The sequence below is a fragment of the Anas platyrhynchos genome, chromosome 28 (assembly GCF_047663525.1).
Source record: "Anas platyrhynchos isolate ZD024472 breed Pekin duck chromosome 28, IASCAAS_PekinDuck_T2T, whole genome shotgun sequence".
NCBI lineage: Eukaryota > Metazoa > Chordata > Aves > Anseriformes > Anatidae > Anas > Anas platyrhynchos.
The window spans coordinates 2,263,511-2,287,407 of record NC_092614.1 but is presented as its reverse complement, the minus strand read 5'-3'; the positions used below and the strand labels follow the sequence as shown (position 1 = coordinate 2,287,407).

Below are 23,897 nucleotides of genomic sequence, written 5' to 3'. Positions count from 1 at the left end.
CCATGGGCCCCAGGGATCCCAAATAGGGTGGGAATGGGGGGGGGGGGGCACAGCCTCAGCTTCCCCTGGGGGGGGGGGGGGGGCTGCTGGGACCCCCCCAGGACCCCCCAGGACCCCCCCCAAGTACACCAGGACCACCACGGGGGGGGGCCCGGCCAGGAGGAAGGCACCAAAGGGCTCCCAGTGCCCCCCCAGGATGAGCCCCCCCCCCATAATGGGACCCCCCCCCAGGATGAGACCCCCCCCCAGAATGAGACCCCCCCCCCATTGCCCCCACCCCCCCCACACCCCCTGTGCCCCCCCCCAGCCCCAAACCCCCCAGCGCACCACGGCCGTGCTGGGAGGCCTCACGGTGTCCCCAAACGCGGGGTCACCCCATGTCCCCCCCCCCTTTATGTGTGTGTCCCCCCCCCGTGCCATGTGTCCCCCCCCCCGGCCCCGTCGCCCCGCTCGGGTGCAGCGGCGCGGAAGCGGCTGGCAGCTGGGTGCCGGCGGGGACAGCGCGGGGGGGGGGGCACCGTGGGCGCCCACGTGGCCCTTATGTAAGGGGAGGCCACGCGAGGACAGCGGGGAGCTGGGGACAGCGGCGTGGGGACAGGGGGGGACACGGGGACACCGGGGGGGGCGCAGCGGGGAGACACCGGCAGCACCCGGGGGTGCTGAGGCAATGGGATGGGGGCGCAGGGAACTGGGTGCCACGGTCACTGCGCCACCAGAACCCCATGGGGACACCAGGATGCCATGGGGACACTGGGGGGACACCATGGGGACACCATGGGGACACTGGAGAGTAACAGGGGGGACACCATGGGGCACTGGGGGGGGCATAGGGGGGACCCACCAGCAGCACCCTGGGGTGCTGAGGCAATGGGATGGGGGCGCATGGCACCGGGTGTCATGGTCACTGCGCCACCAGCACCCCATGGGGACACCAGGGGGGCACCAGGATGCCATGGGGACACTGGGGGGACACGGTGGGGACACCATGGGGACACTGGGGGGGACACAAGGATGCCATGGGGACACTGGGGGGGCCCACCGACAGCACCCCAGGGTGCTGAGGCAATGGGATGGGGGCACACGGCACCGGGTGCCACGGTCACTGCGCCACCAGCACCCCATGGGGACACGGGGGGGGACACATGGCACCCAGGTGCCCCCCCCACCCAACCCCACCTGGGTGCGGGACCCCACAGCACCAGGGAAGGGCACAGGGACCCCCTAAATCCCCCCCCCTAAATCCCCCCCCTAAAGCCCCCCTCCCCACTGTGCCCCCCCCCCCTTCATCAACCCCAGGACCCCCGGGGACCACAGGGACAGGGCTGGGGCAGCCCCCCCCTTCCCTTGTGCCCCCCCCACAGGGACCCCCATTGTGCCCCCCCCTCCCCCCAGGGAGGGGGGGGGGGCAGCCAGGGCCCAGGCCCTCATTAAGCTGCGGGAAGCAGCTGAGAGATCAAAGCACCCGGCCCCAATTAGCGCCTGGGGCCGCGGGGGGGGGGCGTGGGAGCAGGGCTGCCCCCCCCCCCCAGCCCCCCCCTTCGCGTCCCCCCCCCAACCCACACCCAGGGCTCTGGGGACCCATGGGTGCCCCCCATCACCCCCCCCAGACAAGATGAGCCCCCCCCCCCCCCCAAATTTCCCAAGCCCCTGGGGGGGTATTAATGGCAGGATGGGTGGTGGGGGGGGGAAGAGAGAGCTGCCCCCCCCCCCCCTTCCTGGAGACCCCCCCTTTCCCCCCCCCCCCCATGGCTGGGAGGCTGCGGAATGAGGTCAGAGCCGCCCTCGGTTAATGCAGGCGGAGGAGCTGCTGTGAACAGGCGGGGGGGGGCAAAGATGGGGAAAGGGGGGGCCAAAAATTGGGGGGGGGCACACCCAGGACCCCCAGGGAGCAGGGGGGGGGCGACCCCCCAAGAGGCAGGAGCCCGTCACCGAACCAGGACTTTATTAGCAGCAAGAGATGGAGGGGGGGCTGCGGGTGCCCCCCCCAAAAAAATGGAGCATGGGGGGGGGCAGAGGGAGGGGGCAGCAGCCCCCCCACCCCCTAAAACCAACAGCAACGAGATAAAAAGGGGGGGGGGGGTCCTGCTGGAGCCAGGAGCAGCCAGGTCCCCCCCCAACGTATCCATGGATAAAACTGCGCCGAGCGCTATGGGGGGAAACGGGGGGGGCTGTGGTGTCCGGGGGGGGGCTGTGATGTCCGGGGGGGCTGTGGGACCACGGGGGTGTCCCTAAAGCAGCCCCCGTGCCAGGATGCTCCCCACCAGCGCGGCGTCCTGCAGCGCGTGCCGTGCCTCCTCCTCCTCGATCTTCAGGGACACCTGGGGAGGGGGACAAAGGGGGGGCTCAGCGCCACAAAAGGGGGGGCTCAGGAGGTGCCCCCCCCCCCACAAATCGTCCTACCTTGGCCAGCCGGGCCTCCTTGGCCCTCTTGAGCTGGAGGACGCCACGAGCTTCCAGCAGGGTGACGAGCGCCAGGCACTCGGCTTGGTCCACGGCGCAGAGCTGCTGGCGGCGGCACACGCGGCTGTAGGCGTCGTGGAGCTGGGGGCAGCGGGGGCAGCGTGAGGCTGGGGGGGTCACCGGGACCACAGGGACCCCCCCGAGAGGGCCCAGAGACCCTGGAGATCCCCTAAGGAGTTTGGGAGTGGTGGGGAGCTCGGGGGCGCACGAGGAGCCAAGGGGTCTTGGGGACGTCGGGGATCGCGGGAACGCGAGGGGTTTTGGGGACCTGAAGGACCCTGGAGACCCCAAGGACCCTAAGGACCTTGGGGATGCCAGGGATCTTAGGGACATCAGGAACCACAGGAACACGAGGGATTTCGGGGAACCTAAGGACCCCAGAGACCCCAGGGACTTGGGGACATCAGGGACCCCAAGACCCTTAGGAACACCAGAGACCCCGGGGACTCCAAAGACCTCAGGGATCCCCAAAGACCCTGGTGACCCCAGGGACCTTGGGGACATCAGGGACCCCAGGAGCACGAGGGACTTCGGGGACCCTAAGGACCCCAGAGACCCCAGAGACCTTGGGGACATCAGGGACCCTAAGAACCCCAGGGACTTTGGGGATGTCAGGGACCTCAGAGAGCCTGGGGACACCCTAAGGACCACAGGGAACTTGGGGACCCCCAAGAAGCCCAAAGCCCCCAAGGACCCCGAGAACATCAGGAACCCTAAAGACCCCAGGGACCTTGGGGACCTCAGAGCCCCTAAGGACCCCAGGGACCCCCAAGGACCTCAGGAACCCCCCCAAAAAAAAACAAGGACCCCAAGAAACCCCCCAAAACCCTCGTCCCCAAAGCCTCACCTTGCCCAGCGTCACCTCGCGGGCGCGCAGGTGCCGGGCGAGGAGCAGCAGGGAGCAGACGAGGACTTTCTGCTGCAGGGGGAAGGTGTCGGGGGCCCCGCGCCCCCCCCCCCGCTGTCATCCTGTCCCCAAAAACCTCCGAGAGGACGCGGGAGACGTGCGGGAGCCCCACGCGCACGGGGACCGGGGAGGGCGCAGAGGGGGGGTCACCTGCAAGCAGAAAAGGGGGGGGGTCAGGGTTTTTTTTTGGGGTGGCCCCAAACCCAGCGAGGGACACCGGGGTTTGAGGCTGCCCCTGTGGGACCCCCCCATGTCCCCCCCCCGGTTACTCACAGCCCGGTGGGGGCTTGAGGAGGGTCTGGGTCCTCACGTCCAGCTCCACCATCTCCACGGCTCGCCTGTGGGGAAACACCCCCGGCCCCCTCAGCACCCCGAGGTGGGCTCAGCACCCCATTACCCTGCCTCCTGCCCCCCCCCGGTGACCCCCCCTGGGACGCGGCATCACCGCCTTCCCCCCCCCCCACACCCAATAATAAAACACCTTTCACCTAAACCTCCGCTTTTTCAGCTTAAACCCCCCATCCTCTCACCACCCCATAACAAGGAGCCCCCCCAGAACCCCCCCGGGTGGGGGGGGTCACTGGAAGCAGAATCCCTTCACCCCCCACCCCCTTTTTTTATTTTTTTTTTATTTTTTTTTTATTTTTTTAATTTTATTTTTAATTTTTTTTTAATTTTTACCTGCAGACATCGAGCGCTTTGCGCGCGTCGCCGGACACGGCCGAAACTTTGCGGGCGCAGAACTGGAGGGCGGGGGGGTCCAACACGGCTTCGGCCCCCCCCCGGGCCAAGCGCTCCTGCAGGATGGCCGCCAGCTGCTGGCGGCTGTAGGGGGGGAAATGCAGCAGGCGGGGGGGGCCGGGGGCCAGGCGGGCGTGCAGCCGCGCCAAGCTGCGCTCCGTCAGGTCCAGCGCGTTGGCCACCCCTGGGGGGGGGGGGGGGGAGAACAGCAGGGTTAAGGAGTGGTCGGGGGGGTCCGGGGGGGGCTCAATCTGGATTTTTGGGGTGATTTTGGGCTCACCGATGAGGACGAGGCGGGAGCGGGGCAGTCGGGGCCACTCGAAGATGGTGTAGAGCACGTCCTGCCCCTTGCTCTCCAGCTGGTCCAGCTCGTCCAGCACCAACAAACTGCGGGATGGGGGGGGGAAAAAATTAAATCCACCCCCCCCACGACCCTCTGGGGGTGCCCAGAGCTGGGGAGGGATGGAATTTGGGTCCCAGCCCCCCAAAATCAGGACTCACAGCATGGGTCCGGGGGCCGTCAGCTCCTTCTCCAGCCCCCTGAGCGCCTCCCTGCCGGCCCCCGGCACCCCCAGGCGCTGCGCCACGGCGGGGAAAACGGCGTGGGGGGAGCTCAGCTCCATGCAGTTCAACACCAGCACCCGGCTCCCCGCCAGCTCATCCTGCTGGGGGAGAGCAAAACATCACAAGGGGGGGGTCATTTAGCAGCTGGCATTAAAATTCCAGCTGCTAAAACCCCAAGGAAAAGCCCCCCCCTTGGTGCGCTCCGAACCGTGCGCACGGGACCCTCTCCAAACCAACCCAACCCAACCCAACCCAAACCCCTCTCAATTTTTTTTTTGGGGGGGGGGGGGTTCCCGGTACCTGGCAGTCGCGCAACACGCAGCTCAGGCACGCCGTCTTGCCCGTGCCGGGGGGGGCCCGAAATATAGAGGCTGCCGGGGCGCCGGGCGGGGAGGTGCTCCCCCAGGAATTTTCGGATGGCGCCCACCTCCCGCTCCCGACCCTGCAAACGCTCGGGCACGGCGGCGTGCAGCGCCCGCTTCGCCTGCTGGTAGCAGCTCCCTGCGTAGGGGCAGGAAAAATTAGGGTGAGGGGGGGGCTGCGTGGACCCCCCCAAACACACACGCAGTTTGGGGACCCCAAAATGGGCCGCCCGCACTCACCTTCAGGTCGGAAGAGCCGGGTGCGCACGGGGTCCCCGCTGCGCCCCGAGCTTTGGGGGGTCTCCTGGCCTCGGTGTGGGGTGGGTGGCACTGGGGGGCTCGGTGACTTCTCGGGGGGGCTCAGCTTCGTGGGGGTGTTCGGTGGCTTCTCGGGGGGGCTCGTTTTCCCCGGGGAGGCTGCGGGGTCCCCAAAAAGCAGGCGGCGCCCCCGGTTCTCCTTGCTGCGCTTGGCCGGGGAGCAGGGCAGGGTGTGGGGGACGTTGCACAGGTTGTCATCGCCTGCAAGGGGGGGGGACACGAGGGGACAGCTCAGCCCCAAAGCCCCTCACACCCCAAAGGACCCCCCCCAAAACCCAAGGGGGGGGTGGGGGCTCACCCAGGCGCTTGCGGGGGCTCAAGGGCAGAGCTTGGCACCGGGGTGACAGCGGGGCCGGGAGGGCCGAGCCGGGTTCTGGGGGGTTCTTGGATAAGGGCGAGAGGTTCGGGGCGGGGGGGTCGCGGTCGGGGTCATCCTGGAGGGTTTTGGCCGGGGGGGGCTTGGCCGGGGGGGCGGCGAGGCAGCGGGCGCTCCGGCAGCGGGGGAAGCCGATGGTGGGCTGGCTGCGGGAGCGGGTGCTGGGCATGGCCGGGGGGCTCTGTGGGGAGAGGCAGCGTTACAGCGGGAGACCCCCACCCCCTGCCCCATGTCCCGTCCCCCCCCAGCTCTGCCCACACCCCCCCGTAGCCCCCCAGCCCTACACGACCCCATATCACCACCCTTACCCTGTGTGCATCCCCCTCCAGCCTCACCCCATGTGCCCAACCCTACAACGTGACCCCCCTCCCGCCTCCCTAACCCCATATTTGTGCCCCCCACAGCCCCCCAACACGACCCCAGCCCCCCGCCCTCACCCCACACGTGCCCCCCCCAGCCGTACCCCACACACCCCCAGCCCCACAACGACCCCATATCACTGCCCCCATCCGCCCTATAGCCCTGCCCCCAATGCCCCGCAACCCCCTGCCCCAATATCTCGGCCCCCACACGCCCCCTGCCCCATAACCCAGGGGTCCTGCCCCTATTCCCTGCCCCACAGCCCCCCCAAACCCCCCCCATAGCCCCCCAAACCCCTTCCCAGCCACCCCCTGCAACCCCCTGCCCCAATATCCCGGCCCCCACATGCCCCCTGCCCCATAACCCAGAGGTCCTGCCCCACAGCCCCCCAATTCCCCCCCACAGCCCCCCCCATAGCCCCCCCATGCCCCCGCCAACCTCCTGGCGCCAACTCAGCCGCAGCCCCTCAGTTCCCGCCACCAGGCCGGGCTGGCCACGCCCCCTTTCGCCCCCATTGGCCGCGCCCCGCGCCGCCGGAGCCAATCGCCAAGTCCCGCGCCAAGCGCTCCGGCTAATTGGCGCCAACGCGCGGGGCACGCCGGGAGTTGTATGCCGCGGCGCGCGAGGCTTGCTGGGAGATGTAGTCCTGAGGGTGGGGGAGGCTCCACGGACCCGAATGGCTCCCAGTATCCCCAGTGCCCCCAGTATCACCAGTCCCGGTTCTCTATCGTTCCCAGTATCCCCACGCCCAGCTCCCCACCGCTCCCAGTACCCTCAGCACTCCCAGTATCCCCAGTCCAGGCTCCCCAACCCTCCCAGTATCCCCACTCCCAGCTCCCAGTATCCCCAGTCCTCCCAGTATCCCCACGCCCAGTTCCCCAGTGCTCCCACTATCCCCAGTATCCCCAGTCCCAGCTCCCAGTGCTCCCAGTGTCCCCAGTCCCAGCTCCCCAGAACAGACACTATCACCGCTGCTCCCAGTATTCCCAGCTCCCCAGTGCTCCCAGTATAACCAGTATCCCCCAGTCCCAGCTCCCCAGTATCCCCACTCCTACTTCCCCAGCCCTCCCAGTATCCCCAGTCCCAACTCCCAGTGCTCCCAGTATCCCCAGTGCTCCCAGTACCCCCCCAGCAGATCCCCCAGCGAGGCGCCACATCCTCAGGGACACGGGTTCACCGTTATTTCCTTTATTTAACCCAATTCCGGGCTCACGGGGAGGTGTGGGGGGGTGTTCCCCTCCTCCTCCCCCCCCCCCCGCAGCCCCCAGGGACGGAGGCCGGCGCTCAGGGTGAACCAATTCTTCCTTTTTTTAACCCAAACCGCGTCCCCCCCCTCCCCCCCCACCTTGCAGGGGAAGGTCCCAGCGCCGTACAAAAACCACCACCGAAAAAAAAGCTTAAAGGGGAGGGTTTTAGGACAAACGCCCCCCCCATCTCCCTCCACCCCCCCCCCTGCAGCACGGACCCGGTTAACGGGAGCCCCCCCCCCCTCCTCTTTTTGACCCCCCCCCCGGGCACCGGCGGTCGCTCAGCATAAGGCAAACGGCAAACGGAGCCCCCCCCCGGGTAAAATGCTCAATTTTGGGGATTTAGTGTTAAAACGGGGGTGTGAAACCCACAAAAATGCTGCCCCCCCCCCCCCCATGAGGCTCCTGTGCAAACAAAACACCCCCGGGGGGGGGGGGGCTCCGTGTGCTTGGACACCCCCCCCACCCAAAACCCCCCGTGCTGTGGTGGGGAAGGGCTCAGGGGTGAGGGGGGGCACGGGGAGGGGGCTGGGGGGGGCAGGAGGGTCTCATGCAGGTTTTTTTTTTTGGGGGGGGGGGGTGTTTTTGTGTTTTTTTTTTGGGGGGGGGGCAGCTCCGTGCCTCCGCTCGGGATCCAGGCGCCGGCGCCGCCACCGCTTTCACCTGGGGATGGGGGGCAGAGGGGGGGCCCCGCGGGTGGCTGTGGGGAGAAAAGGGGGGGCTGAAACCCCCAGGAAAAAAAAAGGGTTTTAGGGCCCCCCCCGCCCCCCCCCCACGGGTAGGGGGGCTCTGAAAATAACCCAGCACCGCCCCCCCCTCACTGAAGGCACCGGGGGCAGGAGCCGCGTCCTCTGTGCTGCTCCTGGGGGCACTCAGAGCCCCCCCGGGGGGGTTTTTTTGGCCTCCCACCCGCCCCAAAATTTGGGGGGGGGGGTCCGGGGGGGGGTCGGGGGGGGCTCCCTCACCTCTGTTGGTTTTGCTGGGGTAAATCCTCTGGAAGAATTTGTACTCCTCGGGGGCCGGGAAATCCTCGACGGGGTGGAAGGAGTACTTGGACTCGAAGTCGTCTGCGGGGAAAAAATGGGGGGGGGGGACAAAAAAAAAAGGGGGGGGGGCAAAATGAAGCCAAAAGGGCTCGGTGCTGCCTCTAGAACCCCCCCCAAGCCCCCCAAACCCCCCCAATTTGCCCTGGTACTCACCCAGGAAGGCTCTGATGGAGTCCCGGTGGCCGTTTCTCAGCGGGGGGGGGCGGCGGGGGGGGGCCCGGCCGGCGTGCGGGTGGGCGGCGGGGGGGGCTTCCCGCGGCCGGGGGGGTCGGCGGGGCCGTGAACTCGGTAAGGGGGAGGTGGAGGGGGGGGGGCGTCGCGCCCCCCGTTGCGCAGCAGCGGCGGAGGGGGCGGAGGGGCTGCGGGGAGAGACGGGGATGGGGGGGGGATGAGGAAGGAGCCCCCCCCCGGGGGAAGAAATAGAAATAAAAATGGGGGGGGGGACAGGGAAAGGGTCCCCTGGGATGTGTGAGGGTGTTCCTGATGTCTCCTTGCCCCCCCCCCAAGAGGAGAGGAGATCAGGGTGGGTGTGAGCCCCCCCAAAATGGGTGTGAGACCCCCCCCAGGTGGGTGCGACCCCCCCCCAGGCCACTTCAGGACCCCCCAGCAGGTGGGAAACACAAAATCCCACAGCAAGACCCCCCCCCGGTGGGAAAAACCCCACCGCATCCCAATACCACCGCTTCCCCGCCCCCCCCAAGGGGAAATCTCCCCCCCCCCAAGGGGAAATCCACCCCCCCAGCCCCAAAAAAGCCCCCCCCAGAACCTCCCCTTACAGGGGCTGAAGCTTTTGCCTTACCTGCTCCGCGGCTGGGGGGGTCCCTTGCCGGCGGGGGGGGGCGGCTGCTTTGGAGAGCTGGGGAGGCTGCGGAATTTGGGGGGGGGGGGCGCCAAGCCCCGTAAGGGGCCGGGGGGCTTCCTGTGCAGGGAATTGTGCCTCTGGGGCAATTCGGGGGCGGCCTCGGCCACGGGGCTGGGGGGGCCGTTGGGGACACCGGGGGGTTGGCGGTAAGGAGGGGGGGGCGGTGGGGGGGGGGCGGCGGCGAGGGTTTGCCCCCCGGGAGCCCCCGTTCGGAGGTTAACGGGGGACGGGGGGGGTTTGGCGGGCGGAGGGGCTGGGGGGGGCCCATCCCGGGTGGTGGTGGTGGTGGTGGCAGGGGGGGGGGCGTTGAGCTGGGGTGGGGGTAAGGGTTTTTCTCGGTTGTAGGAGGAAATTTTGGGGGTGGGGGCGTTGCGGCGGCCAGGGGGGGGCGGGGGGGGGGCGGAGGAGCTGTGCTTCATGCCCCCCGAGGGGGTGGAAGCGGCGTTGGGACGGGAGAGGTCGGGGAGGGAGGGTCTTTGGGTGCGGGGCAATTCGGGGGGGGACCCTCGGCTGCCATCGGCATCGTCTTGAGGGGGGGGGCGGCTGCTGCTGGGGGGGGGTGGGGGTGGACGGCACCGGGGGTCTGGGGGCGGCCGCTCGGGAGCCGGGAACTTGTAGGGTTTGTTTCGTTGAGCTTTCTGTGAGGGGGGGGGGGAAAAAAAAAAGAGAGAGGGGTTGGGAGAGGCACTGGATGAATAAGGGCCCCCCCCCGGGAAGCTGGGGGGGCAGGGAGGGGATTTGGGGGATTTGGGGACCACAGAGGGTGCCAAAATACCCAAATCCTCGGGTCGGGCACAGGCAGAAAGAGCCCAGACCCCCCCCCCTGCTGCCCACGGAGCTTCCCAGGAGGGGGGGGGGGGGGGGGAAAATTCACCGAGTGTGGCCCCCACCTGAGGTGTCCTTGGCCCCCACGGGTCGCAGTTTGGGGACGCCGCCCTGGAACAGCCCCCCCTTGGGCTGGATCGGCCCCGAAACGCCTCCGCCGCCACCCTTGGGCTCTGCGAGGAGGAAAAAGGCAGCGAGGGGGGGGTCACAGGGGGCTGAGAGACCCCCACGGGGGGGGGAAAAAAAAAGGCACGGGGTGAGGGGGGGTCAGGGGTAACTCACTCTCGAGGAGGGGGCGCTGCGGTCGTTGATTTGTGTCACCTTGCGCAGTTTGGTCCCTTTGCAGATGTCCTGCAGGAGCGCCCCCCGCCCACGCTGCTCCTCACGGCTCAATTTCGGGGGCTCCGTGTTCGCCTGGGGGTGAGGGGAGACCCCCCGGGGGGAGTGTGAGACCCCCAGTGGTGGGTTTGAGCCCCCCGGCCAGTTGTGAGCCCCCCAGGGCGGGCGTGAGATCCCCAGGGTGGATTTGAGCCCCCCCAGAGAAGTTGTGGGCCCCCCAGGGTGGTTGTGAGCCCCCAGGGGTGGGTTCGAGCCCCCCCGGCCAGCTGTGTGCCCCCCAGGGCGGGCGTCAGACCCCCAGGGTGGGTTTGAGACCCCCAGGGTGGGCATGAGCCCCCCCAGCCAGTTGTGAGACCCCCAGGGCATGTGTGAGCCCCCAGGCCAGTTGTGAGCCCCCCAGGGTGCGTTTGAGCCCCCCAGGGTGGTTGTGAGCCCCCCCGAGAAGTTGTGAGCCCCCCAAATCTGCCCACCAACCCCCCCCATGCACAGCAATCCCACCCCCCCACCCCTCCCCATTTCTCCCCAGCCCCAGGCACCCCAGGAAGCCCCCCCCCGAGCCACGGGGCAGCAGAAAAAAAAAAAATAGGAGGAGCCCCCCCGGGTGCAGAATGAGGCCGGGGAAACTGAGGCATGGATAGGGAGGGAGGGGGGGGGGGGCACCCAAAGGTGCCGAGGCGGGAGGGAGCGGCCCCCCCCCCATTACCTGGCTGAAGGTGGGGGGCGGCGGGGGCCGGGCGGCGGCGGCGGGGGGGGGATCGGCATCGCGGCTGCTCAGGGCTGGGGGCTCATCGCGGCTGGGGGGTGGAAAAAAAAGGGAGAGATTGGGGAAAGCTGCAGGAGGGGGGGGGGGAGACCCCCAGGGATGGCACTGGCAAGGAGGGGGGGCTACGGGGGGGGCTGCACCCATGGGAGATGCTCCTGGAGCTGTCCCAGTCCCAATCCCAGCCCCACAGCCCCATTCCTGGCCCCACAGCCCCGTTGTGCTCCCCCCAGCCCCACCCCAATGAGCTGTGCCCCCCCCCCGAGCTCCCCTCTTGGGGCTCCTGTGGGGTTTTTACCCCCAGCTCCCTTCTCAGCCCCCGCTCCTGTGGGATAAACCACGATTTGCTGCTGCCACGGGGGCTCAAATAAATCAGGGGGCGTCCCCGTGGGGCCAGCCCGAGCCCCCCCGGGGCTCCAGAAGCCTCTCTGAGCCCCCCCCCCCCCCCCCCCACGAGGGGTCTCCTCGCCCCCTAAATATGTGCCTTGGTGCTGAACCGAACCCGAACCGTGCCGGGCTCTGGGTGTTTGCTGCCAGGAGGGATCGCAGCCAGGGCACACCGGGACGGGAACCAGCATGGACCCCAGCCCGGCTCCTGCCCCAAATCCTGCCCCAAATCCTGCCCCGGGGGCTCCTTCTCCTCCTGCTCCTTCCTCGGCTCCTTCTCGTGTGCTCCTTCTCCCCGTGCGCTCCTCCCGGCTCCTTCCTTGTGCTCCTTCCCCGGTTCCTTCCCCGTGTGCTCCTTTTCCCTCCTCCTCGCTCAGCTCCTTCCCTCTGCTCCTCCTTGCTCCTTCTCCTTGTTCCTTCCCCAGCTCCTTCCCTGTGCTTCTTCCCCGGTTCCTTCTCTCCGCGCTCCTTCCCTTCTCCCTGTTCCTTGCTTGGTTCCTTCCCCGTGCTCCTCCCTGCTCCTTCTCCAGCTCCTTCTCCTTGTTCCTTCCCCGTGCTCCTTCCCCAAATCCTTCCCCCTGCTCCTTCCCTTCTCCCTGCTCCTTGCTCGGCTCTTTCCCTGTGTTCCATCTCCTTGTTCCTTCCCTCTGTGCTCCTTCCCTGCTTCTTCCTCGGCTCCTTCTTGTGTGCTCCTTCTCCCTGTGTGCTCCTCCTGGCTCCTTCCCTGGCTCCTTCTCCTTGTTCCTTCCCCAGCTCCTTCCCTGTCCTCCTTTTCCCTGCTCCTTCCCTCTGCTCCTCCTTGTTCCTTCTTGCTCCTTCCTTGGCTCCTTCCCTGTGTTCCTTCTCCTTGGACCTTCCCCATGTGCTTCTTCTCCCAGCTCCTTGCTCGGCTCCTTCCCCGTGTTCCTTCTCCTTGTTCCTTCTCCCTGCTCCTTCCCCGTGTGCTCCTTCTCCCTGCTCGGCTCCTTCCCCGTGCTTTTTCCCCAAATCCTTCCGTCTGTGCCCCTTCCCCGTGCTCCTCCTCCCCGTTTCTTCCCCGTTCTCCCTCCCCCAGCAGCACCTCCCCGGGTCCTGCCGCGGGAGGGCCCGGCCACAGCGCCCGGGGCTGGAGGTCGGCAGCGGGGCTGCTGCTGGGGGGCACGGCGGGGAGCGGGACCCCAAAATAGGAACAGGACCCCGATAGGAACAGGGAACAGGACCCCAATAGGAACGGAACCCCAATGGGGAACAGGACCCTGATAGGAACAGGGAATGGGACCCCAACAGGAATGGGACCCCAATAGGAACAGGGAATGGGACCCCGATAGGAACAGGACCCCGACAGGGAACAGGACCCCGATGGGAACAGGGAATGGGACCCTGATGGGAACGGGACCCCAATGGGGAACGGGACCCCGACGGGGAACGGGACCCCAAGAGGCAGGGAACCACGTCCTGACTCAGATAATGAGGCCCCGACACGTAACGAGGCTCCTGGCCGAAGGAATGAGGTTCCCGACGGGTTCCGAGGCTCCTGACTCAGCCCCGCGTGGCACCGAGACAGACAGATGGACGGACAGATCAGGGGCTTTCTGGGGTCGCAGGGAGCCCCCACACCAGGGAAAAATTCCCCAAAGCCATGTCCCTGGGGGAGAGTGCAATTGGGGGGGGGGGAACAGGGGCTGCTCGAGGATAAAGCGCCCGGGGAGCAGGGGGATGCGGCCCCGCGGGGGTGAGCGGCCAAGGGCACGCGGAAAGGAAGAAAGAAAAAGCCCCAAAAAGGAAAACTCCCAAAAGATAAAACCCCAAAAAAGAAGAAAAGCCCCCCAAAAAGAAGAAAAGCCCCAAGAAAGAAGCAAAGCCCCAAACCCCAAAAAAAGAAGCAAAGCCCCAAAAGAAGCAAAACCCCAAAGAAAAACCCCAAAACCCTAAAAGACGCTAAACCCCAGAAGAAGCTAAACCCCAAAAACCCCAAAAGATGCTAAACCCCAAAGGCACAAGGGGGCCGTCCTCAAACCCACCCCAGGGTTTGGGGTCTCCCGAGGCTGCTGCCCCCAGTGGACGACCCCACAGGGGAGCTGCTGCTCAGGGTCCTCCCCAAAACACCCCCCAGGCTCAAATCACGACCCAAACCCCAAAAGGAGCTGCCCAGCAGCGTCCCCCCCAAAAAAAACACCTCAATTGGCTCAGCAGCTGCCACAAGACCCCCCACGGGACCCCAAAAGCAGGGGCTGGGGGCGCAGGAGCACGAGGGGGAAGGTGGTGGCCCCATAGGGCCGGGTCCTTGCTCTTTTAGGTTCATTTTGGGTTTGTTTTGGGTTCGTTTTAGGGCAGCAGGGGCCAAGGACACCGATGGGGGGGGGGGTGACACGGAGGCTTGGGGACAGGTCTGGGTGGCTCCCGGGGGGGGGGGGGGTGACCCACCCCCAGCTGCTCCTGGTGCCACCTCCCGGCCCCAAAAGCCCAGGGAGGAGTTAATTAGGGCAGGGGCAGGGCCGGGGATGAGTTAATTAGGGCAGAGGCGCTGCTGGGGGAAGCCAAACCCCAACAACCCCCCCCTTTTACCGGGGGCTCAGCACCCCCCCCAGAGGCTTTTCCCTGGGATTTCGCCCCCCAGACACCTCAAAAGGCTCCGAGGGGGGCCCAGTGAAGGGACTGTGGGGCCGGAGCCTTCCCCCAATGATGGGTTGGGGGTCCTGGGGGACCCCCCCTCACCCCCCTTCCCTCTTTATAGGGTCAGGCCCCCCCCAACCCTCTTAAAGACCCCCTGCCCCCCCCCGCAGCCCCCTTACAAGGCACCCCCACTGCCTCCTTATGGACCCCATGACCCCCCCCACTGCCCCCATACAGACGCTAAGCCCCCCCCCCCCGCCTCCCTATGGACCCCCCCAACCCCCTGAGGCCCCTTTATAGCACCCCACCCCCCCCCAATGCCCCTTTACACACCCCCTGCCCCCCCCCAAACACCTCCTTACGCCCCCCCCAACCCTTTTCTACCCCTTTATACCCCCCAGCCCCCCCCACCCCCTTTAAGCACCCCATACCCCCCCCACCGCCTCTTTATGCCCCCCAGACCCCCCCGCCCCCTTATATCCCCCTGCCCCCCCAATGCCCCCCCACAAACACCCCCTTTCCCCCCCCACCGCCTCCTGACGAGCCCCCACGCCCCCTCTCTGCCCCCAAACACACCTCAGGCCCCCCCCATCCCCACCCCCCTCACAGACCCCCAGACCCCCCCCACTGCCCCTTTAACCCCCCCACGCCCCCCCCACCGCCCCCTCACAGGCCCCACGCCCCCCCCAGCCCCACAGGACCCCCCCCCAGGCGCTCTCCTCCCCCCACAGACCCCGGTACAACCGCGGCCACGGCTCCCCAGGACCCCCCCGGACCCTCAGACCCCCCCCCAGACCCCCCTGACCCCCCCGGGCCCCCCCCGCTCCTCACCGCCGCCCGCGGCCTCCTCCCGCCGCACCCGGAAACGCGGCCGCCGGCCCAACAAAATGGCGGCCGCCGCCCCCCTCCTGCGCCTGCGCGGGCCGAGGCCGGATGAGGGAGGGGGGCGGCGTCCGGGCCGCGGCGCCATGTTGGGAAGGTCGGGGCGGCCATCTTGGGAAGGGTGGTGGAAGGTGGGCAAGCGGTCGCCATCTTGGGAAGGTCAAGATGGCAGATGAGGGCGCCCCGCTCTGCAGGCGGCCCGGAGGCAGTGGAGACCCGCCGGGAGCCAAGAGGCCGTTCAAGGCCGTGGGATACCGCGGTTAAGCCCGGGAGCCGCCCCTCCCTGAACGAAGCTCAGGCGGTTTTATTTCCCGGCAGCCATGTTGGGAAGGTCAGGCTACTTCACCTGCAGCCGCCATGTTGAGAAGGTCACGTGGCTCCCTTCTGCGGGGGGGGGGGGCCATGTTGGGAAGGTCACGGCGCCAGCCCGCCGCCATCTTGAGAAGGTCGCGGCCCCCACCAACCACTAACGGCCCCTCGTGACATCATCAGCACGGCTCTGACGTCACTCCCCAGCATGACGTCACTCCCCCAATTACGTCACACACCCCCACACCCCCAGAGGCAGGACACGGGCACGGGGACAGCCATTTATTGGGCGCTCAGCCTTTCCTTAGTGTTATTATTATCATTTTTTTGGGTTCTTTTTTTTTTTTTTTTCCTCCTTTTTCTTAAAAAATAAATTTACAATTAAAGACGGCATTTTTGGTACAAAATATTACATTCTGGGGGCGCGGGCAGAAGCAGGGCTGCGGGGAGGAAGGGGAGGGGGGGCCACATACAAAAATAAAGAGGGGGGTCCCCAATGGGGTGTGGGGGAGGGGCAGGGGGCTGGGACCCCCCCCCTCACCCCCCCAAACCCCAAATCCCACCACCGCGCCCCCCCCACCCCCAAAAATCCCAGGGCTGGGCCCCCCCCACCCCAACCCACAGGGAGGGGAGGTGGGGGAAGACCCCCAAAACCCAGAGACCCCCCCCCCCAACCACCCCCCAGGCCAAAGTGCGTCAGTGCTGGGGGGGGGCCGGACACCCCCCCCCCGGGGACCCCCCCCCAAAGCCTCACTGGGCGCCGGGCTCCAGTTTGTAGGAGAGCTCGAAGAGGAGGTTCTGGTTGTCGATCACCTGCAGCTGCCGCACGTAGGCCTTGGTCTGCAGCTGGCTGGGGGACGCCTCCAGCTCCAGGCCTGAAAATTTTTTGGGGGGGTGTCCTCAGGGGCTGGGGGGGGGGCTTATGGGGTGAGGGAGGGGGTTACGGGGTTTGGGACCACCACCCCAGGGTTTGGGGTTGGAGGGTTCCAGGTCCTGGGGCCTGGGCCTGTTCTCTCTGTGTGCCCCCCCCCCACAGTGAGGGTTTGGGGAGGGGGTTATTAAGGGATGGGGGGGGTGTGTGGGGGGGATGGGGGGGGTTCTGGGACCCCCCCCTACTCACACAGGGGGCGGCTGCGGTACTTGCGGATGGTCCTCACTTTCTCGGCGATGCAGTGCTGGGGCACAGAGCAGCCCCCCCCCCCCCGTCAGCAACCGCACCCAGGGACCCCCCCCCCTCAATGAACCTGAGACCCCCCCCCAGAAGCCAGGGACCCCCCCCAATGAACCCGAGACCCGCCCCTCCCCCCCAGAACCCAGAGACCCCCCCCAATGAATCCAAGACCCCCCCCAGAACCCATGGACCCCCCTTAATGAACCCGAGACCCCCTCCAGAACCCAGGGACCCCCCCCCCCCAGAACCCAGGGACCCCCCCAATGGATCCAAGACCCCCCCCCTCAATGAACCCGAGACCCTCCCCCCATCCCCCCCCAGAACCCAGGGACCCCCCCCAATGAACCCAAGACCTCCCCCCCATAAATCCAAGCCCCCCCCATCCCCCCACGATTCCAGGACCCCCCCAATGAACCCAAGACCCCCCCCATTAATCCAGGACACCCCCCCCCCATTTTGGGGATGTTACCGAGCACCCCCCTCACCCCCCAGGTCACCCCAGAAGGATCAGTCCCATAACTGGGGTGTCCCCCCCCTCATTTTGCTGTGCCCCCCCCCGGACACCCACCAGTTTCTCCACATTGACCAGCCCGTCCAGGAGGGTTTTGCTGCCTTCGTGCAGGAACGTCAGGTCTGGGGGGGGGCACAGGGAGGTGAGGGGGTCCTGTAGGACCCCAACCCCCCCCCCAACCCCCCCCCAGATTTTGTCCCCCCCCCCTCCCCAGACCTTTGAGGATGAGCGGAACGAAGGGGATGAGGGGGGCTTCATCTTGGCCAGCACCTCCCGGTAGGTCTTGTGGTTCCTGCAGGGGTCCTGGGGGGGGGGGGGAAATTGGGGTTGGGGTGGGCGGGGGGCTCCCCATGGGTGGCAGCACCGTGCCCAAGACCCCCCCCCCCTCCCACCCTCTTTGTCCCCCATGGAGCTCACGGGCACCCATGGGCTCCCCAGAGACCCCACAGAGCCCCCCAGGTACCCCATGGACACCCAAAGACCCCATGGAGCCCCCCGGCACCCATGGGCACCCACAGACCCTACAGGGCCCCCAGGCACCCAAGGGCTCCCCAAAGACCCCAATAGAGCTCCAGGGCACCCAAGGGCTCCCCAAAGACCCCCCGGAGCCCCTGAGCACCCATGGGTTACCCAAAGACCCCCCAGAGACCCCCAGCACCCATGGAGACCCCATGAGGACCCCACAGGGACCCCAGGCACCCACGGGCTACCCAAAAACCCCAACAAGAGCTCCTGGACACCCACGGGTACCAAAACCCCCCCCACAGAGCTCCCCCGGAGACCCCACAAAGCCCCCCTGGGCACCCCTAGGACTCCCCAAACCCCCCCCCCTCCCCAAATTTTCCCCATGCCCGCCCCCCCCCCCCCCCCACCTCACCGTCAGATTCTCAAATTTCCGAAAGAGATTTTTGAATTTCCCCGGCAGCTTCTGCGAGACAAAAACCCGGGGGGGGCCGTGAACACCTTGGGGGGGTCTCAACCCTACAGGGGGGGGTCTCCCACCCCCCAAGACCCCCCCCCCCTCACCTCCCAGGTGAGCCGCAGGCGGGCTGATGGCCGCGTTGTTGAGCCCGATGACGACGGCGTAGAAGGACAGCATGTCCTGGTTCTGCTTGCAGCTGGGGGGGGGACAGCGGTGGGTGAGACCCGGAGGGTTCCCCAAACCCTATTTTGGACCCCCCCCCAAAAAAAAAAATTAACCCCTCACATGGCGGCGATCTTGATGAGCTTCTTGAGCAGGTGGGCGCGCTTGCCCAGCGACTCGCAGAGGAGCAGCTCGGTGCCCACCCAGTGCTGCACCTCGCTGCAGCGCTGCAGCAGCAGCTCCAGGTTGGCCGTCTCGCGCCGCCCGCGCTCCCCGTGGAAGACGTAATCCACGAATTCCAGCTTTTAAAATAAAAAATCCAGGGTCAAAATCCCTTTTCCCGTGGGTTTTTGGGTGTTTTTTTGTTTTTTTGGGCACCTCGTGGATGCAGCGGAAGAGCTCCCAGTGGAAGGCGGTGAGGTGGTTGGCGATGTCCTCGGGCTCCACGCGGTGGATCTCCGTGTCCCCCGGGACCACCGGGATCTCCTCGGGCAGCGGCACCTGCGTGGCGAGGAGGGCGCAGAGAGGAGAGAAAAGGGCTGGAGCCGGGGGGGGCCATGCCCATGGGTCCCCAAAAAGGGCCCCCCCCGGGTGCTCACCAGCGAGTCGAAGGCGTCGCGGGTGCAGGCGAAGAGGTGGCTGTTGATGCCCAGCGTGGTGAAGACGCACTCCTCGCTGGGCTGCAGCACGGCTTTCTCTGCCCAAACAGCAAATTGGGGGGGTCAGCACCACCTCCCCGATCCCCTGACCCCCTCCCCACGCCCCGTGCCCACCTCCGGATGAGGCCACGGTGACGAGGACGAGGGCGTCCTCGCGGGCCCCCTGCTCCTCCGAGTACTGCAGCTTCTCCGTCACCGAGGCCAGGATGTCCTGCACCGAGGCCGAGAGGCGGCTGCGGATGGTGACGTACGAGTGGTCGGGCATGTAGACGCGGCAGAAAACTGCGGATTACGCACGGGGAGGGGTTGGCAAAACCTCCCCAGGACCCCAATTTTTTCCCCGTTTTTTTGTGTCCCCCTCCCCTCGTTGGACTCACTCTCGTCGGAGCCCCGGAAAGCCACCCGGGTCTGCAGGCAGGAGTCGATGCGGCGAAAGTGGCGGAAGAGCGGCTTCACCTGCTTGCTCGGGGGGGGCGTCTCGTCTGCCACCCTGCGGCATCGCGAGGGGCTCAGCACCCATGGGTGCCACGGCCACGGCCACCCCCACGCACGGCGGGGCTTTGCGCTTTGAGCTCAGGGCACCCCAGGCACCGGGTGGCCCCCGGGAAGGCAACCTCGTGCGCCCCATGGGGACCCCCCCCCAGGGAACCACGAGGACCCCGAGCATCCCATGGGGACCGAAAGAACCCCGTGGGGACCCCACGAGCACCCTCAGTGCCCCATGGGGTCCCCAGAAGCGCCCCACAGGGATAACACAAGTGCCCCAAGGGGACCCCCAGCGCCCTATGGGGACCCCAGAAGCACCCCATGCATCCCACAGGGCCCCCCAGTGCCCCATGGGGACACTGCAAGCACCCCACAGGCCCCACGGGGACCTCAAGCACCCCACGAGGACCCAACACACCCCACAGGGTCCCCCCCCCGGTGCCCCATGGGGACCCCAAGCACCCCACAGGCACCCTCAGTGCGCCATGGGGACACCGCAAGCACCCCACACGCCCCACGAGGGACCTCAAGCACCCTATGGGGACCCCAAAGGGAACCCACAAGGACCCCAAGCACCCCACAGGGACCCCATGGGGACCCCACAAGGACCCCACTCACTTCAGCTCCACCGTCTCCACGAGCTGGTGCAGCTTGAGGATGTCGTCCTCCAGCTCGTGGTACAGGGCCGTGTCCTTCATGATGAGCAGGTACAGCTCCTGGGGGGGGGGCGGGGGGGCTCAGGGGGCTGCAGGGCCATATGGGGGGGTGTACTGAGTGGGGTGGGGGAGCACCCACCTTGATCACCTTCCCCGCGCTCTCCTCCTCCTGCAGCAGCCCCTTGTAGGTCTCGAGGAAGTGCAGCAGCACGGCCAGCACCGCGCGCTTGCGCCGCAGCCCCGCGCCCTCCTCCCAGCACGCCGGGGGGCTGCCGCCCGCCAGCACGAAGGTGGCACCGTCAAGGAGGCAGCGGGGTGGGGAGGGGGGGGACAGCGGGGACCCCAACCTGTCCCCACACACCCCTCACAGCGCCCTGGCACCCACCCTGGTTCACCCCCCAGCTCCCTCCTCGTGCCCCTGGGCTCGTTGCCACCCCCCTGCACGCCCATTTGGCACCCTCGTGGCACCCTGGTGCCCACCCAGTACCCTGGTGCCCACCCTGATGTCCTCGTGCCCATCCCAGTGTCCTTGTGCCCACCCTGATGTCCTCGTGCCCATCCCAGTGTCCTCGTGCCCACCCCAGTGCCCCCCCGGCTGCACCTTCACCGTCACCCCCGTGCCACCCCTGTGCCACCCCGTGCCCAGCATCTGGCCCTCGCCATTGCACCCTCTGGCCCCCTTCGTGGCACCCTCGTGCCCACTCTCCTGGCTCCCTTTGCCCCCTGGCAGCCTTGTGCCCACCCCCGTGCCCCCCCACGTCCCGTCCCCCCCTCCCCAAGGATATTGCTGGTGCAGCTGCTGCAGGAAGCGCTCGGTGGGCAGGAAGAGCGAGTGCGTGAGCACGATGTCATCCAGCAGCGAGTCTGGGGGACACGGGGAGGGGGTCAGGGGCGGGCACCCCCCCCCCCAAAAAAAAAACCTACACCCGGCGAGGGGACCGAGGCCGATGGGGCTCCCAGCCCCTCGGGGACGAGGCACACGGGGAAACTGAGGCAGGGGGCACGGCGACGGTGCCGGGGGTGCCACGGGTGGCCCCGGGGAGGGGGTTTTGGCACGGGGCGCCCATGGGACCACCGGGGACAGAGGGGACCCCGCTGGCCCCGGCCACCCCGCCACCACCTCGACCTTTGGCCACGGCGCCGCTTCCTCGCCCTGCCCCACGTGGGCGGCCCCAGCGCCAACCCTTGGCCTGGGGTGGGAGCAGGGCCCCGGTGACCCCCCCACACCCACCCTAGGGTGCTCCCCACCCCCCCGGTCCCCTGCTCGTGAACCGGGGCCGGGACCCCGCATCCTGCACCTGCAGCAGGGCCTGGGGTGGGCAGCGTAAAGGGGGGGGGGGGGGGAGGGCAGGTGCACAGCCCCCCCCCACACCCCCCCCCAGGCTGTATTTGGGGGCAGGAGGTGCCCAAACGCCCCCACCCCGAGGGGCTGCAGCTCCTCCATGAACCCGGACCCCCGGGGGCCCTCCCTACGTGGGGCAGCGCTGGGACCCCGTGGGATGCGCAGAGCAGCCAGCGGCAGGGGGGGGGGTCCCAGACACCCCCCCTGCAGGGTGCCGCCCCCCCAAGCCCTGCCTCAGTTTCCCCATCCATCCACACCCCCTCCAGCAGGTGAAGGGCCAGCGCTCCCTTGCCTTCCACTGGGTATCCCGGACCCCCACCGTCCTGGGGGGGCCCCCCCACATTCCCCACACCCCAAGGCCCCCCCCCCGTGCTCCCCACACCCCGCAGGGCCGGGCCTGGCAGCGTGTTGGTGCAGGCAGAGCCAGTGCTGCCAGTCCCGGCTCGTTCCCCCCCCCGAGGGCTCCCTCGTTTCGGTGAGCCCCACCCCGGCCCCCGGCACCTTCCCTGGAGCCCAGCCACGACCAGGAGGGGGGGGGGCCCCCACCTTCCCCCCCCCCCCCATCAGCAGCCCCCAGAATAGGGTGGCCAAAGCAGGGGGGGCTGCAGAGGGGGGCGCGCTCGCAGCCCACCTGCCTCCCACCCCCCCCAAAAAAAAACCTCCAGCACCTCGGGGAACCGCAGCAGGCGGTGGGAAGGGGGGGGACAAGGGGGGGCACCCCCTCTGCAGCCCCCCCCCGGGTTAATTTCAGCGCCGGGACAGCGTTAACCATTAACCGGGAGGCCGCCGGCAGCTCCGCGCCACCGCAGTCGGTGCCCGCTGCCCCCCCCGCAGGACACCACGTAGAGACCCCCCCCCGGACCCCCTCAGGATACCCGAGGACCCCCCCAGCACCCCACACACCCCCCCCCAGCCCCGTACCCGCCAGGCCTCACCCTGACCTTGACCCCCCCCAATTTTTACAGCCCCCCCCCAAAGCGCTCCTACCCGGTGCCACCCCCCCTCCACCCGCAGCATCCCCCTGGCCCCCCCCGCACCTCAATCCCCGCACCCCCCGGGATCCCCTAGCCCCCTCCCCAACCCCGCAGAGCCCCCCCCTTAAAAAAAAATCCAACCCCCCCCCTTTCGGGTACCTGCTCCGCAGCCCCGGCCGTGCGCCCCCCCCGCCGGCAGCCGCTCCAGGAGCGCGGTCAGGAGGCGCTCGGGGGGCGCGGGGGCGGCGGGGGGGCAACAGCAGCAGCAGCGGGCGGCAGCGGGGGGGGGCGGCGGCTCCGGGCTGGGCAGCGGCTCCCGGTCCCGGTCCCGGTCCCCCCCCCCGGGGGAAAGCTCGGAGGGGGACAGCGCCGAAGGGGAACGCGGAGGAGCCTCGGGGAGGGGGGGGGGCGCGGGGTAAGGAAGGGGGTGAGGGGGGGGCCGCAGCTCCAAGCAGCGCCCCTCAATCGGTCGTGGCCCCCCCGGGTCTTCGGGGGAGGGGAGGGGGCGAGAGAGGCTCCGCCGCCGGGGCACCGGGAGCGGGGCTGGGGGGGCACCGGGGCGGGGCGGGGGGGGCAGGTGCGAGCCCGGCTTCTTCAGCAACTTCTCCAGCGGCTTCATGGCCGGAGGGGGGGGGGGGGGGTCGTCAGGGGCCCATGGGTGGTGAAGGGGGGGGGGCGCGGGGGGGGGGCTCCGATCAAGGCTCGGGCCCCGGCGCCGCGCTCCGCCTGCCCCGCGCCTGCTGCGCGCTGCGCCCCCGCCGAGCCACCACCCCCCGCCCCGCCCCCTGCCCGCCCCCCCCCGGCCTACCGGGCCGTCCCCCCCCCCCCCTCCTCAAAACCCCGGTACCCCCAACCCACCCCCCCTCAAGGCTCAGCCCCCCCCCCCCCCCCCGCACCGCCTCCACGGGACTTGGGCACGCGTGGGGGGCGGTGGCAGCCCCCTCCCCTCTTTACGCAGCCCCCCCCCGCTCTTTAACACCGCCCCCCCAGCCTAAATCCGGCCCCGCCGAGCCGCCCCCGTGCCCCCCCCACTCCCACACCCCCCAACCCCCAACCCACCGTGGGAAAAACCCGCGGGGGGGGGGGGATGCGGGACCCCCCCCCTACGCCCACTCCACGGGGGAGGGATGCGGGGTTCTCCGCCCCCCCCTCCCCAAAAGACCCCCCCCCATCCCCACGCCCCCCCCCCGTGGGTAGGGCAGGGCAGGGCCGGGCGGGTCGCGGTGCTGCCCCCCCCCACCCCCCCACGGCGCCGGGCCGACAAGCTGGGGCAGGCGGCGGGCAGGGCCGGCTGGGGAGCGCCCCGCTCGGTTCCCGTGGGGGGGGGGGACACACAAAAAAAACCCGGGGGGGGCCCCGGCTGCGGCTTTGTTCCCGTTTCGCCTCCATCCCGCAGTTGCTTGGCAACTCCCGGCCGCGGCGCGGGGGGGGCTGCGGGATGCGCGCCCGCTCCCACGCGTGGCCGTGGGCGCTGCGCCCCCCCCCAACACACACAAACCTCGGTCCCCGGTGCTAGGGACCCCCCCCATGTGCTTTCTGCCCCCCCCCCCCCGGGACACACAGATCCCCGCAGCACCAAGAGGGGAAACTGAGGCACGAGCGCAGGGGGGGGGACCCCGGGGAACGCGCCCCAGATCCGTGCCCGGCCCCGATCCGCGCCCCCCCCCACAATGGTTC

General features: G+C 68.6%; 3 protein-coding genes across 3 annotated transcripts; all 3 read right to left on the bottom strand.

The window, feature by feature from the left end:
* Positions 1-1,925: 1,925 nt before the first annotated feature.
* Positions 1,926-6,808, bottom strand: CDC6 (cell division cycle 6). Its single transcript, XM_072028786.1, is given in 13 exon segments — positions 1,926-2,318; positions 2,401-2,541; positions 3,308-3,418; positions 3,420-3,517; positions 3,641-3,705; positions 4,049-4,292; positions 4,389-4,495; positions 4,610-4,770; positions 4,973-5,026; positions 5,028-5,173; positions 5,275-5,553; positions 5,651-5,909; positions 6,527-6,808. Coding segments are annotated over 12 exon segments (1,743 nt in total). The 5' UTR covers positions 5,898-5,909; positions 6,527-6,808; the 3' UTR covers positions 1,926-2,228.
* Positions 6,809-7,257: 449 nt separating this feature from the next.
* Positions 7,258-11,169, bottom strand: WIPF2 (WAS/WASL interacting protein family member 2). Its single transcript, XM_072028787.1, is given in 11 exon segments — positions 7,258-8,035; positions 8,301-8,402; positions 8,535-8,583; positions 8,586-8,740; positions 9,181-9,256; positions 9,258-9,809; positions 9,811-9,881; positions 10,134-10,241; positions 10,347-10,482; positions 11,111-11,139; positions 11,142-11,169. Coding segments are annotated over 11 exon segments (1,347 nt in total). The 3' UTR covers positions 7,258-7,994.
* A 4,436-nt stretch (positions 11,170-15,605) lies between these two features.
* Positions 15,606-22,857, bottom strand: RAPGEFL1 (Rap guanine nucleotide exchange factor like 1). Its single transcript, XM_072028839.1, is given in 17 exon segments — positions 15,606-16,212; positions 16,458-16,512; positions 17,077-17,141; positions 17,236-17,265; positions 17,268-17,322; positions 17,897-17,947; positions 18,046-18,066; positions 18,068-18,137; positions 18,227-18,405; positions 18,482-18,604; positions 18,703-18,800; positions 18,877-19,044; positions 19,140-19,252; positions 19,867-19,964; positions 20,044-20,194; positions 20,690-20,768; positions 22,380-22,857. Coding segments are annotated over 17 exon segments (1,941 nt in total). The 5' UTR covers positions 22,840-22,857; the 3' UTR covers positions 15,606-16,087.
* Between the last annotated feature and the right edge of the window lie 1,040 nt (positions 22,858-23,897).